General features: G+C 44.4%; 1 protein-coding gene across 1 annotated transcript in view; it reads right to left on the minus strand.

The window, feature by feature from the left end:
* Positions 1-4,619: 4,619 nt before the first annotated feature.
* LOC148526855 (desmoglein-4-like) overlaps positions 4,620-18,469 on the minus strand; it is a 144,086-nt gene continuing 130,236 nt past the window's right edge. The window contains exons 13-17 of the mRNA XM_088469734.1: positions 17,777-17,907; positions 9,667-9,709; positions 8,426-8,661; positions 5,845-6,445; positions 4,620-5,634 (exon numbers count right to left, since the gene is read on the minus strand). Coding sequence (XP_088325860.1) covers positions 5,228-5,634; positions 5,845-6,445; positions 8,426-8,661; positions 9,667-9,709; positions 17,777-17,907 — 1,418 coding nt within the window. The 3' untranslated portion in view covers positions 4,620-5,227. The remainder of the gene's footprint in view (positions 5,635-5,844; positions 6,446-8,425; positions 8,662-9,666; positions 9,710-17,776; positions 17,908-18,469) is intronic.

Below are 18,469 nucleotides of genomic sequence, written 5' to 3' on the forward strand. Positions count from 1 at the left end.
ACAATTTTTTAATGAATAACTAGTAAAAATTGATGCTTTAATAATATTTCATCATATCATACATAACTTTTGTATTTGTACTGTATTTAAGAGTGCCCCACAAAAATAGTCTACTGTACCTGCCTGTGCAGGAAATCCTTTTACATTACCGTTAGGGATACCATTATAGTTAGGGTTACTGTTATAGTTAGGGCTACCGTTATAGTTAGGGTTACTGTAAGGGATACCAACAGGGTTAGCATTAGGGTTACCGTTATTGTTAAGGTTACCATTAGGGTTAGCATTAGGGCTACAGTTATGGCTAGGCTTACCGTTAGGGATACCATTAGGGTTAGCATTAGGGCTACCGTTATAGTTAGGGTTACCGTTAGGGATACCATTAGGTTTAGGGTTAGCATTAGGGCTACCGTTATTGTTAGGGGTACCATTAGGGATACAATTAGGCTTAACAGTAGGGCTACAGTTATGGTTAAGATCACCGTTAGGGATTCCATTAGGATCAAGTTTAGGGTTAAGCATTAGGGTTGCCATTAAGGTTCGGGATAGAATCACAGTAAAAACAAATTGTCGGCATTTCAACAATGTTGACATTACATCAGTGTCAATATACTGAATGTCGACAGGTGAAGGTTGACATTATGAACATATCAACATGTTTAAAGTCAACATGTCAATTTAATGAATGTGGACATTCTGCTCAGAAACATAATACACTGAACCCCTACCTAGAACCCCCCGTAAAACCATTTGTGTGCTGCACATAAAGAAACACAGCGAGGCTATTGGAGAGTGAGACCTATGTCAGATTCTGTAACATAAAATATCTAGAGTTACCCCATGCAGATTTACATGAAGCTGATGATGGAGAGACGGAATGACAGAGGGAAGTGACAGACTAACATAGACCAAGTAAAGTGAGGGCATGTTGGTGTAAATAAGAACAGATGTAGACCAGCACAGAGGCACAATATGTTTGTCTGACATGTATCATATCTGGATATGCAGATTTGCCATAATGATGATGGTAACCAGCACTAGTGAGCTGCTATAAGTGCTCTCTATGTTGCCAGTGCATATATATATATATATATATATATAGATATATATAGATATACACACTATGTTAGTGTATGTATTTTAGAAATAATTGTGTACACAAGATGCAGTGTTGTAGAAGTGTTTTAAGGTTTATGGAAGCCTAAAGGCAAATGCATATTTCACAAGTAAGACAAAAGTGTCAAACATGGGTGTGTAAGTATATGTGATGTTTGCATAACGTACTCCTGGCACACATGCTAACGGTGCAGACCCACATACATCTTGTGATAGTTGCAACTTTGCATTTGGCTGAAGCTGCAGATTTTTTATTGAATGTATTTTGGAGCCTAATTGCAGTCATCTCAGCATCAGTCCCTTATCATTTACTAATATTAGGGATTTTCCTCTATAGGATGCATCAAGGTAAATAAGGTTGTATTTGTGTTCTGTAGCAGCTTACAGGTGACGCTCTTTACATTAAATGAGTGTCACTAACATTCCATTTATGGGAAACCTTTAGGGCAGGGGTCTTCAAACTTGGCCCTCCAGCTGCTGTGGAACTACACATCCCAGTATGCACTGCCACCTTTTTGATATAACAGCATGCTAAAACTATGTGCAGTGCATGCTGGGATGTGTAGTTCCACAGCATCTGGAGGGCCAAGTTTGAAGACCCCTGCTTTTAGGGCTTTTCTGGAAATTCGTCATCCATGATGGTGCAGCTGCTATTGTAATAAACATAGGGCCTGATTCAGACCCGTTCGCTAAGATGCATACTCTCGCTACTGCCGATGGTATGCAATATGTGAATGCATTGTACGCATCGCAGTGCGCATGTGCGTACCTTAGCGAACGATCAAAATTCATTTGCTCGCTGCACATAGACAGCCCAGCAGAGTGAGTGACAGGGGAAGCCATTTGTAGGTGGTAACAGGGGCTGGCCATTAAAAACGGGGGAGTGGAGGTGCAAATGCAGGTGTGCCTGAGCATCTCAACGGTGTTTTAGAGGTGCGCATAATTATAAGACAGCATCATAGTACACGTCACCTGGCTTGTTTTTACAGTGAAGTGCTCGCAGTGCTTACAGCAGGGTATAGTCAACCACAAGCGTTGCGATAGCATCTGATGTACCGATGGTTGCATACACTTCCTGGAGATGACGTGCACAAGTGGAAGACTTAAAACAGGCTGGTGGGCGTCTGCATACACTATGTGATCGCTCTCTAAGAAATACTGGGCGTGCTAATGCATTGCTGTGCGGTAGCATTGCCTACCCAATTTGCATACACATCGTGCGAGCGATCGCATCTAGCGAGCGGCTATGAATCAGGCCAATAGTTCAATATGTATATATTGGCATCTTCTGTGTGTGTGTGTGATTAAGTTCCTATACAGTGTGCAGTGTATCAGGAATGGTCAGATGAAGGCACTCTGCAACCAATATATTTGCTCATTTTTGCTTGCACACAATAGTCACACAGGAAAATGGGCAATGATTGCCTACCATATGAAATGGTAATGTGCACAGCCAGAAATCATAGTGATGGCCAGCGACACAACACAGAGAGTTCAATATGCCCTGAAAAACAAAATGACCATTTCTTAACAACACCACTACCAAATAAAAATGTTACTTGTTTTAGAGTTTCAGAGGCTGATTCTGAGTTTGGAACAAAGCAAGTAACTTTATACCTGGGATACACATGTGCCATGCAAGGAGTATAAATATATAAAGTATGGTTTTTTTTTCATGCATGGTAAATACTGGCTGCTGTTGCATGTAGCCCACAAATGCTGGATAGCTTTATTTTTACACTGCTATGTTTGGATACTCCCTCCCCAAATCTAATGGGGCCCATACATCAGCAATCAATTGGGGAAACTCCCCATTTTGTAGATGATTGCACAAATATATCTGCAATGTATGGGGCTCACTGATTGCCAATTCTGACCAAAACGTGATTGGAATCAGTAAATCAAGTTGTCTAACATGTTTGATTTCACCGACCAATCAGGTTGTAGATTGCAAGTGTATGGGAACGATTTGCCAACAATTACTATTAAAAAGATGAGCCTTTCACTATTGACAGATCTGTATATTTGCTGAAAGTGATTTGCAAATTACTGAAAACTATCTGTAATGTATGGCTGCGTATTGGTAGATTGGTGAAATCTGGGGAAAAAAGCAGAATCGATTTTTTTTCTTTTCTGATTGCTGATGTCTGTGCCCCTTACACCGGAATTGGTATGAAATACCGCCGGCCGCGGCTCGATTCCCGGCAGCAGCAGCCCGACATCAGCAGAGATCCCGGCAGCGGAAGCCCAACAGCGCTGGAAATCCCGATCGTGGATAGGTAAGTATTGTCTAGCCTAACCCCCCTAACCCAAACCCTCCTTAGGGGTGCCTAACCATAACTTCCCCCCCCAAGTGCCTAACCCTAATCCCCCCTCTAAGTGCCTAACCCTAACCACCCCCTTCCCCGCTGTCTAAACCTAAGTCCCCCAGGGGGGTGCCTAACCCTATGTCCCCCCCCCGGGGTGCCTAACCCTAACTCTCCCTCAACCTAGCCAGGGGCGCCGAGAGGGGGGGGGAGCGGGTACAGATTACCCGGGCCCAGGCTTCCTGAGGGGCCCGGCGGGGGCCCGGGTCCGGCGCCGCTCCCCCTCCCTCACAGCAGCCCAGCACACAGCGTGTGCTGAGCTGCAGTGGAGACTGCTCGTGGCTGCTGAGCATCAGCCACAGCAGTCTCCTAAGCCTGTGGGGGGAGCGATCACACTGATCGCGCCCCCCCTGGCTTTGCGCCGGGCTGAGGGAGCTCAGAGCGCCCCCTCTCCCCAGCGCGCAGAGCGGCGCTGCATATCTTTTTGTTTTTCCAGGAAGGGGGCATGGCCACGCCTCCCGCGATTAGACCACGCCCCCTATTACCCGGGCCTGCCGCAGCTCTCAGCGGGCCTGCCCCTAGCCTGACCCTAACCCTCCCAGGGGGGGTGCCTAACCCTAAGTCCCCCCCGGGAGCCCTAAACCTGACCCTTCCCCCCCGCAGCTATCCGCTGGTGGCGCCCGGCATTACTACGATCGGGATGCCGGGTGCCGGTCTCCCGGCGTCGGGTAAATGCCGGGCATCTAGACGCCCGGCATTTCACCCTTGCCGGGATATGACAGTCGGGAAGCCGGCTGCCGGTATTTAGGCAGTCGGCTTCCCGATTGCATACCCCTTACACCTACAGTACCTGCACCACCTGCAGTGCAGCAAAGTGCAAAGTTACTTGCTCTTTTTTTCTTTGCTCCCAACCCAGAATCAGCCCCTGTATTGGAAAAAGCAATCATGTATTAATTAAAGAAATTAAAACAAAACAGAAAATTTGTTATACACATTAATTGACAATTGTATTTTTATTTTCTAAACACACAGCAAATATCCTACTAAACACTGCTGTACAGTTCTGCAATGCAATAACCTAGGCCACATGTAGTTAATGTAAATTCAAAGTGTATCAATGATCTATCAAATGGGAAACCCACATGGACCTTTATTTATATTTACAGCACAGTATCACAATTTAAATATACATATATTACAGAACTTTAATTGCAGATTGGGGTCTCTAAACACTTTGGGCAGCATGAATAAAATCAGAGTACAAATTGTTGTATAGTAACAGAAACACATATAAAGACACAACCTGTACCATTCCTAATGCTGGCTTGCATTGTGGCTGACTACATTTATAAAAAGTGATGTGACCTTCTAATTTACTGACAGCTCTGTATTCCCTGTTGGAACGCAGGTGTAACTAGCAATCTTTGCATCTTCATTGGACATTGTATTGCCGGTTCCATTGTCAGTCTCATGGCTCATACTACATTGCAATTCTTTATTTTTAGTTTCTTTCCTTTATTGTGTTTCAATCATATTTCCCCCAAATGAGATATAACCCCATCACACCCAATTGTATGCACAATGGGCTACTGCCCTTGCTTCCCAATCTTAAATACCCCTCTGATGAAACAAAATGGGCCCTAATACAAGTGGACCTAAACAAGCAGCAGAAACAAATCCAGTCTTCCCTGAACCATGAGTAAACCCAAATATGTCTTAAGTTAATATGTGACTGTTTATTGGTTTGTGCAATGATTAATGGATTACTAGAGAGTTAATTGGAGTCTATTGCTAGAGGATTGATAAATCTATTGTTTAGTATATTGGACTGTGCTGTACTTTGTTACAGTGCTGCGGGCTAGACTTGGAGAAGTGGAGCCTACTGATTGTGTTAGCAAAGGTTCTGCACTCAACAAATGGGTGTTTACAGCTGGACCAGACCGTACAGTTTTTTCTGTCACATATATATTCTGAGAACTACCCATCTCAGGACGAATGGTTAAATTTCCTTGACTATTGGACATTGGTTGTATCACCCTTTCAGTGACTACAACATTCTGGGCATCACCTAAATCTTGGATGTTGAATGAATTAGACAGCCTTGAATCTCTGGGCGCAACAACTCGTTCTCTTAGTACAACATTAGACCCATCTGAAAAACTTGACATATTTGGCAATTCTAGAAAATTATGAACGCCAGATGCTGGACGGACATCTCTGGGTGCAACAACTCTTTCTCTTAGTACAACATTAGACCCATCTGAAAAACTTGACATATTTGGCAATTCTATAAAATTATGAACGCCAGATGCTGGACGAACATCTCTGGGTGCAACAACTCTTTCTCTTAGTACAACATTAGACCCATCTGAAAAACTTGACATATTTGGCAATTCTATAAAATTTGGAACACCAGATGCTGGACGGACTACCCTCTCTGTCACAATGACATTGGAGCCTTCAGGTATATCAGAAAATACTGCATGTGGTGCAGAAGTAGATTCAACCATCCGTTCTGTTACCAGGATGTTTGCTGGCAGGCTGGGCTCTACACTACGTACAGCTGGTCTCATAGTACCCCCAGAAGTTGTGTAAGTCTCAGTTACAACTACATTTCCTGGAATGAAAGTTTCTGACACAGGCCTAGCAGGTTGAAGGTTGGCAGATGAAAATGAGCTGCCAGTTACATGTGTAGAACTGCTAATAGGTATAGATTGGTTTCCATGAACATTCAAGCTAGAATCATCAAACATAAATGAAGTATCAGTTTCTACTACTGGAACATTAACAAATAATCTTGACTCATCACCACTTGGCATAGGTTCGATCTCGGAACCAGTGCAGATTTCTGCCAGTGTTTTAAATTTTGGTCCCAATGTATCCAAGAAGGCATCATCCAAGTCATCGGCAATAAAACTGCAGCACCCTACCGAACCAGCTGGGCTTCCAATGCCTTCATTATCGTAAATGAGAAGACAATCATTTGATGGGCGATTCTCGTCTTCATTGGCAAAAGATTCTGCTTTCTAAAATAATACAAATCATACCATTCCCTAGTAAATGCAATTGGTAATATAATTATTCTACATCACTTATGCAATAAACAAAGAATAGGCTTCATAACTTTTTTTTATTTAATAACCATTTTGTGCACACTGGAACTTTGGTGGGCATCTGTCTCTTTGGACTCTTGAAATTTTAGAATTTCAACAGTGTCTTGGTCATTTTAATTAGTAGGAACTTCTGCTACCCAGCTTCCATATCAACCTCTTTTGAGTTGGAGGATCTAACACAGCTAGAAATAAGAGCCAGTTTGTGCTCGAATCAGAGCCGTAGCTAGGCTTTTTGGTGCCCTGTGCCAGAAAGAGCATTGGCGCCCCCCTCATTTTTCAAAGGGACATGATGCACCAAAAAAAGGGCCATGGCTTCATGGGGAAGGGCCAGGGAAGGGATAGGAGAGCCCAGGAGATGCTGGGAATGAAATACGAGGAAGTTATAAGTGAGAATGATAATAAACAGAAATTTGACAGGCCCAAACAGCGCCCCCTGACCTGTGGTGCCCTGTGCGATGGCACCGGCCGCACTACCCTAGCTACGGCCCTGGCTCGAATGTCCCCAGTGTTCTTCCAGTCAGGCCGGCTGTCATTTCTAGCCAAATGTCTCTGTCCCTCAGCAAGCAGATCATTACAGGAGTATAGTCAACAGAGTTCCCCACTATCTGCAAGTAGACCCTGATAAATTCATTGAATGGTGAGGATAGGCACCCATTGTAGGTAACCCACACCAAAGAACTCATTAGAGACAAAGTTGGGGTTTTTAAATTACCGTAAGTTAAGAAAACCCTTGTAATGCTTGAAAGTTTACTAATAGCATTTAAAGTATAAGCTTTTAATTGTAGACCCTATTCTTTTGCATATTCATATGTGTTCACATATTTTGTTTGCTTTGAGAAATTTTTTTTTAATTCTTTCTCTATAATTCTAGTACATATTTTACTGTGTTTTTATTTTATTTTATTTTGCCGTACATCCAGTTGCACAATATATATCTAGATGTACATACTGTACATAAAAGCAGTCATAATAAAAAAATATGTACACCTCTAAAGGTAGAGGGACCACCCTGAGACAGGTACATCCCTCTGAAACTGGTATGGGCACTGCAGTAGTGACGCTATACCTTTATTACTGTATGACAAGTAGATGCTTGGAATAAACTTCCACCAGATATGTTTGAAAACAAATGAAATTAGACATGCCTAGGATAAACATGCCAGTCCTAAGACTAGACCAGCAGGCAGACAAGTGGTCAGACTTGATGGACAAGTTATTCTACATCGCACACCTACATTGTTTCTATGTTTGTACCTTGGTCAAAAATAACCTTATGGATTAAGGACCTCATTCAGACCCGCTCGCTAGATGCGTATGCAAATTTGTTAAGGCAGACGATCGCACAGAAAGGCATTAGCACGCCCACTATGTCTTAGCGTGCAAACACATTTTGTATGTAGTTGCCCACCAGCCTGTTTCAAGATGCCCACTTGCGCACATCATCTCCAGGAAGTGTATGCAACCATCGGTACATCAGGTAACATCGGATGCGATTGCAGCGCTTGTGGTTGACCATAACCTGCCGCAAGCACTGCGAGCACTTCAGTGTAATAACCAGCCAGGTGACGTGTACTATGATACTGCTCCTTAATTATGTACACCTCTGAAAGAGCGTTGAGATGCTCAGGCACGCCCGCGTTCACACCTCCACTCCCCCGTTTTTAATGGCCAGCCCCTGTCACCACCCACAACGGTTTCTCCTGTCACTCACTTTGCTGGGCAGTCTATGTGCAACGGGCAAATGCTTTCCGATCTCTCACAGTGGTTCGCGCACGTGCACTGCGATGCGTACATATGCGTACAATGCGAACCATCAGCAGCTGCGTGCAAACATCTTAGCAAGCAGGTCTGAATCAGGTCCTAAGAGTGTAGTAATATGTATTCATGTCTTACCTCCGCAAAGTAGCTTTCCACATAGGCCATGCTCACAGTGCCGCTTTCTTTGTATGGTGGTGGCAGAGAACCAGCCAAGTTACTCTCTCCTCTAATGCCAGATTCGAAAAACCGTCCCTCCTGTCTGTGAAGAGTATTTGTTTCAAACCCGTTCCCAGAAGTATTTGTCATGCCACCTCCAGCTGCTGCTCTCACACCTGAATCCACTCCACTGATGATATTACTTGTGTGAACATCTAAATAAATAATAAAAATAGGAAAATGTATTACACAGGGACGATCAGGATCTCCACCCTTGCCGGGCTGCCGCTTCCATGCGGCCGGTGGTAAAACCTATCACACCCGTATTACACCTCCCAATCTGAAGCTAGTCAAAATAATTTTTAGTAACCTCAAATATACTTTAACCACTTGCATCACATACTGGATGCCGGTGGTAAAGTACGAATACAGGGCCTTATTCTGCATTGCACATATTTGTGCAATTATCGGGAATCTGCGCGAGCACAGGACCCACAGGCAGAGGCATTTTCAGGGCAGTGTGGGGCACAGACAGCGTTTCTGTTTTCTGGGTGTAGCAAGGCCAGGTTCTGCATCCTCAGACGCAGTTTCTTGGCCTCAGAAAGCCGGCCAGCCTGCGTAAGCTGAGGCTTACTCAGCTGGCCGTCACCGTCCACTGGTTATCCCAGCTTGCAACCTCGGTTGTAGTGCTGGGATCCAGGGGCATGTCTATAATGGGTGCAGGGTGTGCAGGGCACATGGGGACCCTCACCACACACCCTGCACCCATATTTCTGATACCTTTCTTTCCAGAGTCCCACGTCGGCTCTATCAGCGCTGTAATATTCGCTGCCGTGGCCATTTTCTCAGTGTTTTGCGCAAGCGCAGTAGGGAAATCGCTGGGAAAATGGCTGCCGTGCTACACTCAGTTTGATGCTAGCCACCAGAGAGACAGAAGGGGGTCCCGGACGGACACTGCACAAGCAAATGGGATCGCAAATGCAGCAGGGGATGTCGGACACCTCTCGCTGTATTTGCATATCTGCAAGGACGGAATTGCAAAACTGTTGGGTGCAGCTTTGCAATTCCGTCCACTAATGAATCACTCCATAGTCCATGCTTCCACATCACCATATTTAAAGATATATAGGAAATGTAAGATCAGTGAAAAGACTATAGGATACAATACATTAAAGTTATGAAATGTATTTGCTTTTTACCATCACAATTCTTAAACTTACCAGAATAATCTGGGCCATTGTTTATAAGCATATGCGTCATATCCTGTGTAAGAAAAATGAATACACGTTTGAGATGATGTTCAATGTATAAGCAAAATGTCTCATTGTGAAACATAGAAACATAGAATTTTATAGCAGATAAGAGCCACTTGGCCCATCTAGTCTCCTCCATTTTTAAACACATTGTTACCTCAACCCTTATTGATCCTTACATCTTCTGAAGGATATCCCTATGTCTATCCCATGCATGTTTAAATTGTTGAATTGTCTTAGCCTCTACCACATCTGATGGGAGGCTATTCCACTTGTCCACTACACTTTCTGTGAAGTAATTTCCTCAAATTTCATTGTGATCTGTGCAGTGCTTCTGTGTGTGTTATAAGGAAAGGGTTAAAAATCTCCCTGCTATAGTGTAAGCCCCCCCAGCTGATTCAGCCCACTGCTGGTTATAGGAAATAAGGGAACCCCACGCCGATTTTCCCTCCGATTTTCCTGTACCAAAACTAGCTTAGAGGTACTGGGCTGATATGCTTTTTTTTGGGGAGGGGGGGGGGGGGGGGGGAGACCTCACCCCATTTTTTTCTATCTGCTCTAGCTGTGGGTTCCAGTCAAGATTTCAACAATCAAAATATTTTCATTGTCGACATTCAAGATGTCGACATGTTTGGAATGTTGATAGATAATATGTTGACATCCACAGTGTGAAATGTTCAAAATGTCATAATTGTGTATGTCGACACATGCAATTAGGGTTAGTGTTAAGGTGCATACACACGAGACGATATCTTTGAATGATAAAGATATCGTTCAACGATATATCGTTCATAACGTTCCATGTGAATGCAAGTAAATATCTTTAGTCGTCCGTACATGCAGGCCAATTTGGACGATATCGTCAAGAACTGCCTGTTCAGAGATGTGGCAGAATGACTTCACTGAAAGATATCTTTCAAAGATATATTTCAGTGTGTACACCCAATATCGTTTGTCCTGCACCACAGGGAAATCGTTCAGCGATATCGTTGGTTGTGCAGATCGTCCCGTGTGTACCCAGCATTAGAGACAGGCTACAATTAGGGTTTGGGTTAGGCTTCGATTAGAATTAGGGATAGATTTAGGCTAAAATAGTATTGTCAACATTCTGAAATTGTCGACATTATGTCAATGTTGACATTGTGGATATCGATATCTCAATGCTGACGCTATATAAGTAAATGTTAATAAATAAATAATAAATCTGTTGACATTCTAAACATGTAGACTTTCTGAATGTCGACTTTTTGAACATTTTGCATTTATAGGGGGTCGATTCAATTCCTTTAGACTTTCTCTCGCAGCCTCCTGAGGTATGAGAGGAAATGTGTGTATAGTCTATTTTTTGGGGGCGCCCTAATGGGGGTTGGGGCGCCCAAATGGCTGTTTTGATACCCTAACCACTTCTTTAGATGGGTTTAGCCACTTTGAATGTCTAAACCAGGTGCTTGTAACCGCGATAAGAAGTATTAATGGGCGCCCGAACAGAGAAACATTGAATTGCTCTGTCGGGTGCCTGTTTACATAGACGGGCAACAGGGGGCGCGAGAAACATTTGAATTGCCCCATAGTGTCAACAAATAAATTGTCAACATTCTGCATGTCAACATATCATATCAAACCCCTACGTACATAAAGTAATGTGGTTTGCCACCTCATACAGCATATATTCTATGTTAGCTCCTGTTGACCAGTAGCCCTTATCCTCTAAAGACGATTGAGGCTTATTCTGCTAATAACACCCAACACTGCTTAATAACAGCAGTATGGTAGTTACCCAGAACCCAGTTCTGGTTCACTTTAAATGCCTTTGTTAAGATGAGGTAAAATGTTCATACTACTGTACTGTAGACATCAGCTTTTACAGGAACATTGGGCCCCATTTATCAACAAATGTATATACCAGTGAAATATTTAGGTTAGTATCACAGTGATACTAACTAATATGAGACAGATATTCATCATTACTTACCCCTCCAGCAAGGTCCAGCAACAATCTCCTTCCTCAGGCGTCTTATTTTCTGTCGCTGGCAGCCTCTCGCTGCCAGCGATGGGTTTCCGTGTTATGCTCATGCTCATGATGTAGAAACCCATGCTCATGACCCGGCAGTGCCTGGAAGGCTTTGCTGAAGCTGGAGAGGCTGCTGCCAGGTCTCATTGCGGGCAATGGGGACTGCATCGCTCTCGCTGTTTGTTAAATATTGAAAGGCTGACATAACCCCTTTACTGAGTGCTAAAGGGGTTATGGGCCTGATTCAGAGCTGAAAGCTCTGACCAGAGCGCTTGCTCTAGAATCAGGGCCCTCCTACCTGTTTTTAGAGCGTCCTCATGGACGCTCGCATAGCTGTGGGTTACCACCCACAGCTATAGCGAGCGTCCATGATGATGGTCGCGATGGTCAAAGACCATCGGGCTTGCGACGAGACCCTGCGAAAACACCTCCGTCTGGCAGCCACGCCCCCGGCACGCCCACCAAAGGGTGTGACTCACCATCGACAGCACGCCTCCTTTGGTGCGAGACCCCGAGCGACGTATTTCTCGTCGCTCGCCGTGTCTCGCGCATGCGCACGATGGAATTTCCCTCGCGAGCGGGTCTGAATGATCCCCTATGTCTTGTTGATAAATGGGACCCATTGTATGGTCTACAGCATGGAAAATGCTCATTTTTAAGGAGAAATCCAAAACCAAACTTATTCCAGCTATTAAAAGTCCACAGTCTTTTATTCCTCTCCCCCATGGCATGACTGATGTAAATTATTTAAATTCACTTAGCTCTATCTATATAAATAGAGGACATTGGCCCTGTTCTGAGTCAGAGCCGGACGCTCTGACCAGAGCGCTCACTCTGAATCAGGGCCCTCCTCCATGAAAATGGAGCGGCCTCCTGGCCGCTCGCATAGCTGTGGGTGACCACCCACAGCATATGCGAGCGTCCAAAAAGATGGTCGCGATGGTCTTGACCATCGCGACCATCGGACTTGCGACGGAGACCCTGCAGTAGAGTCTCGCTGCCACAAGCCCTAGAGTGATTTTGGCTCTATCAGAGCCAAAATCACTCCCACTGACATCACTAGTGATGTCAGTGGGGCCGGCTTCAGACGGTAGGCGTTCCCATGGGAACGCCTCCGTCTGGCCGCCACACCACCGGCACGCCCACCAAAGGGGGCGTGCTGTCAATCAACATCGACAGCACGCCCCCTTTGGTGCGAGACCCGGAGCGATGGAAAGCCCATCGCTCCCCGGGTCTCGCGCATGCGCACGACGGAGCTCCCTCCGTCGTGTGCATACACAGTGGGGAACATCGACCCACTTGCGAGCGTACTGCTGCTCGCGAGTGGGTCTGAATGACCCCCTGATTCAGCAAGGAACGCACAGAAGCAGACGCACGCAATCGGTCATTAGTTTTGCTCTGTGTATGCATTGCAGTGCTCGTGTGCGAACTGGCCAGTGCGATGGAGTATGCGTACGCAGGGAGTCCGCAGCCCCATGGACAAGTGACTGACAGGAAGTGTCATTTGTGGGTGGTGACGGGGGAGTGGTCGGGCAAATGCAGGCATGTCTGTGCGTTTGGAAGGCGTTTCAGGGGCGTGCATAATTAAGCCCTTGCGGCGGTGGACGCAGCCTGAGGTCTAGTTGCACACAGGAAGTCTGCGGGAGTGTCAGGTCAACCACTATTGTGCGTATGGGTCCGATGGTTTTCAATGTTACCATTGTTTCCGCTGTCTTGCCAGGTATAGAGGACGGTAGTGCTGGGTGTCTGCTTATTCTGCTGCGATTGCCATGCGTATGCATTCATTAGCATATTCTCGCAGCAGTTGGGTGCGTGCGTCTGCATCCGTGCGTTGCTTGCTGAATCAAGCCCATTAATAATTATGTTATTTCTTATGGATGATTCTCCAGGAATATTATATTGGAGACATTTGAATACAAACTGCCTCCTGTTGAGCTGTCAGACAGAAGCTGATTGGATAGTCTCTCTCTATTAAAGTGTGCTTCCTGAGAGCGATTCAGGGCCTCTTTCAGAGATATACGCTAATGCCGCCGCGCAGCTGAAAATTTGATACAGCAGCTGTGCAGACTCATTTTGGACGTCACATAAGCCAGCAAGACAAGATTTGGGTGCCTCACAAATTTTGTAAAACCTGCGTGGAATCACTCCGCAATTGGACTTAATTTGGCATACATATGATGTGGTGTGAGCCAAAAGATCATTTGAGTGACTGCTATTTTTGTGCTGTAAATGTGAAGGGTATGAATTGATTTAAGAAACACAAATGGGAATACCCAAGTATGAATTCTGTAAAACAACCAACACATAGCGAAGATTTATCTGTACCATCATTCAGTTCTTTGTGCGAAGTTGAATGTGATGATGTGGAAATGTTAATTCATCTAGTGCAAGTGACAACACAGATGAAAGTGAGTTTGAAGAAAGTTCCTCTACTCCACCCAAATTTTCTCAAAAGGAACTAAACAATTTAATTTGTGACTTGAATTTATCTAAAAAAGGAGCTGAGCTTTTAGCATCCAGACTTCAAGAAAAGCACTGTCTTGAGCCGGATGTCACTATAACGTCGTATCGAAATAGAGATCAAGCCATACTGCCATTCTTGAGCCAAATAACAATCTTGTGTATTGCAACAATATTCCGGAACTTCTCCAGATGATGGCCTTACCAGAATATCGAGCAGAAGACTGGTGGCTCTTTTTGGATCGTTCTAAAAGGAGCTTAAAATGCGTATTACTGCACAATGGGAATAAATTTGCATCGATTCCTCTCGGTCATTCAACAGAACAGTATGAAAATATCAAGTTAGTCTTAGAAAAAATTGCTTATTCTCAGCATCAGTGGTCTTTTTGTGTCAATTTAAAAATGGCAAACTTTCTTCTTCTTTCTTCTTTCTTCTTGGGCAGCAAAGTGGATATACTAAGTAACCTTGTCACATATACTTATGGGATAGTCGTGCAAAACAAAAGCACTTGCAGCAAACCGTATGGCCTCCAAGAGAAGCTATAACTGTAGGAGAATCCAACATCATTCATGAGCCCTTAATTGACAGGAAAAAAATCATACTGCCACCTCCCCATATCAAACTGGGTTTAATGAAACAATTTGTAAAAGCATTGGACAAGTCAGCACCGGCAGATCCAGGGGGGGCGATAAGGGCGATCGCCCCCCGTACACACAGCCCCGATCTCCAAAAGTCCCACCCTCTTATTTACACCAGTCACGACTAGTGTGTCCTGTCAGTCGGCTTTGCTGCTGCTGCCTGTAAGCAAAGTAGTGCAGGCGGCCGTGGCGCAGCACCAGCGGGCCAGCTGAGTTGATAATCTCTTCCGTAGATCAGCTGGCCCCCCTGTCCTTCTTTGCACATGCGCAAGGTCAGCGCAGTAAGGAAGCTGGTATCCATCGAGGCAGCCTCCATCTTCACTTGAGCAGCGGAGTAGACTGCCACTGGGCTGTGTGGGCTGGGCTGGCTGACAGAGACTGTGGTTGAGTCTTCTCCTGCCTGTCACTTTTCTGAAGGGAGCTGTGACTGTGGAGCACATTGGGGGGGACTTGGGGACGGATGGTGGACATATGGGGCTGGGGGGAGCCATTGTGCGGCAAATTATTATTGGGGGGGGCCCAGGGGTTTCTGGTGCACATGTGGGGCTGGGAGGAGCCAGCCTGCTCTGTGGGGAATATTATTGTTGTCGGGGTCTGGTCACGGTGCACATGTGGGACTGGGGGAGCCTGTAAGTGAGAGGAGTAATGAGTAGAGAGGGGAGGAGTCAGTGTGGTACCCTAGGACCTGGGAGTACCACTTATGCTAGTATGCCCTTGTGTCTAAATATAATGTAATGTATGTGCATGCGGCTCTGCACTGTTTGGCATTGGTGACAGTGGACATTGAGGACAACTGCAGAAGTGGGCATGTGGGCAGAACAGACATTTGATTGAAAATGACAGTTGGCTGCTCCAGCTCACTGTCCTGGCAGAAAGCATCCAGGACACGCATAGAGACTCACCGGCCATTGAACAGTGCTGAGGCAGCGTTTGGCCTGGTGAGAGCTGCGCTGGGTGACTTAGTGGAACGGCGGTTTTCGGCTCTGAATTGCCGGTAACAGAGCTGGAAGAGGGTGCCCAGTGAGACCTGCTGCCTTCTGGACAAGAGTCAGGGAGAGGCGGAGACGGACAAGAGGAACCAACCTTCCTGAGATAACCTGCTGGGAAGGAGGTGGTACAATATATGGAGGAGCTAATTGGAAAGGGTGGTGATTCCCCTGTGAAGAGATTTCCATCTCTGGATAACCAGCTTCAGGAGAGGTCTGTAAATACACCAAACACTACCCTGCATTACTGCCTCACTACCCAGCTGTCAGATCTTAATGTGACACATAGCTGCCTATTCAAGTGAACCTGCATTTCCTCGCCTTACAGTGCCCCTTATTGCCAGTGTAGCTGTACACCTATTTAGAGAAACTAAAAGACTAGGAGCAGCTACAGTAATTATTCATTAATAATTGATTGTCTTCAGCCTGCTTGTTGCCATAATCAGCTGATAACTGCAGGACCCAGCAGACAGAGTCACATAGTAAAATCAGGCAGTCAGTCACAACTATTGCTAAGGATAACCTTCTTCATTGGTTGCTCCAAATATATCGATCCTTCAAGCCTTTCCAAAACTATTTATTTGTATCTGATCATATCCAAGGAGCATTGGATTACAAATTCATCAACTGTGCACCACCTTTTCAGAGCTAGCTTGTACTGAATTGACTGAAACACTTAAGGTTATAGTTTAGGTTAAAGAAATAACCGTAGTGTGAGGTTATATAATTGCTTGTTATCTTTTGCAAATTGGTAGTATAGTTATTTAAATTGTTAAAGTGATTAACTATTGTCTTATTTAACCAACTTAATATGCATATGAACAGCCGCAGATCCCGTGCAGTTCCAGTAAAATAAATCTAAAATTGTCATGTGTATGTCATCTGCACAAAATTGTTTCTGCATGTATTTTCTGTTATAATACATTAATGGTATATTTTTGCCATAATTTTAAATAGTTAGAGAGATTGCTATTGTTAATAAATAGAAATTTACTTGACAACAGCCGGCATCGTTTATTGTAGTGGGATGTTACCTCTGACGCTAAGTGTGACCATCTATTCCTACTGGTAAGATACCTGAATATCACTAAACCACCCTACACTACCTGTCGGGGTATTACATCAGTGTTAATTCTTAAACCGCCCCCCGAAAAGTAAAGTCTAGATCCGCCACTGCAAGTCAGGTGATTGTTTCACGTACATTTGTTGAACATTTCCATCTTAGTATTGATAAAGGCAGGAATTTTTAGTGGCCCACAAATACGGATTTATGTGTCTGTCATTCAAAATTTTTTAGGCAATCACAAGGCAGACAACGATCATGAATAAGTCCACAACATGCTAAAATGTGTCGAGAAAGTAGGTGCCAACATGAGTATTAAAGTACATTTTTTGCACAACTATTTAGATCACTTCCTGTCCAATCTAGGAGATTTAAGCGAAGAACAAGGTGAACAGTTCCACCAGGATATTCAGGTAATGGAAGAAAGATATCAAGGAAGGTGGGATCATCACATGATGGACGATTACTGTTGGAGTCTGCAGAGGGACTGCCCGCAACAAGAATACAAAAGAAATCCTACAAAAAACGTCTCTCATAGCTTGTTAACACTTAGGTATGTAATTATCCTGTGTCTTTTTATAACATTTTCCGAATCAAATTTAATCAGAATAAAAAAAAATATTTTTAACTATTTTTAACATTAATTTAATTTTTCATAAATATTAAAGACATATGCATATCTCAGAAACTAGAGCCAAATGAAAAATTAGCATGGCATATTAATGATCAGGAGCACAAAATTAATCGAAATCAACTCTTAAATCCCTGGCAACAGATTGACTGACTGTTCCCCAGTGTTATCGCTCAACTGCATAAACATCGGCAATGTGTCTATCTCTGAATCAGGCTCACAGTCAACATACTGTACAATCAAGTCAGCTGGCTCTGTGTAGGTAAAATTAATTAGTAGTAACTGACCACATCTTCTGGCTTTGCACCTTCTGTTCCCCATTGATGAAAAGCTCCATCGTAACCAGCTGCAACTGGAACAAATTTTGCCCCAGCAGCCCCGGCACCACATACGCAGAGCGGCAATAAGAGCAGAGCCACTGTTAAGTAAGATAGAAAATCATATGTCATTTGTGAGCATCTCAAATGTAAGCAACACATCTATTTTCTGCTAATAAATATATTTTTTGCATTTTCCTGTCAATGTTCTCACTTGCACAGATGGGGTAATAGTTAGCATTACTGCCTCACAGCACTGAGGTCTTGTGTTTGCTTCCCACCAAGGCGCTACTGTGTTTGTATATTTTCACCATGTTGCATGGGTTTCCTCCCATAATCCTGAAACATACTGGTAGGTAGACAAAAGTATTGCATATAGAGACAAAGAGTATGAGTATAATCTCTACTGGGGCAGGGACTGATGTGAATGGCCAAATATTCTCTGTACAGCTTTGCAGAATATGTGTGCGCTATATAAATAACTGGTAATAAATAGATAAATAACACATATGCTGTATGGGGGCTTATGTAACAGGGTGCAACTTGCAGCTGCTGCGTAAACTCCTGCGAGCAGGTCCGGCGCTACCATTAGGCAGTTTTAGGCAGCTGCCTAGGGCGCCGGCACCTGAGGGGGCGGCACTGAGGCTGTCAGTATCTTACTTC

Source organism: Taudactylus pleione, unplaced genomic scaffold (genome assembly GCF_031769625.1).
Source record: "Taudactylus pleione unplaced genomic scaffold, aTauple2 ptg000093l, whole genome shotgun sequence".
NCBI classification, from domain to species: Eukaryota; Metazoa; Chordata; class Amphibia; order Anura; family Myobatrachidae; genus Taudactylus; species Taudactylus pleione.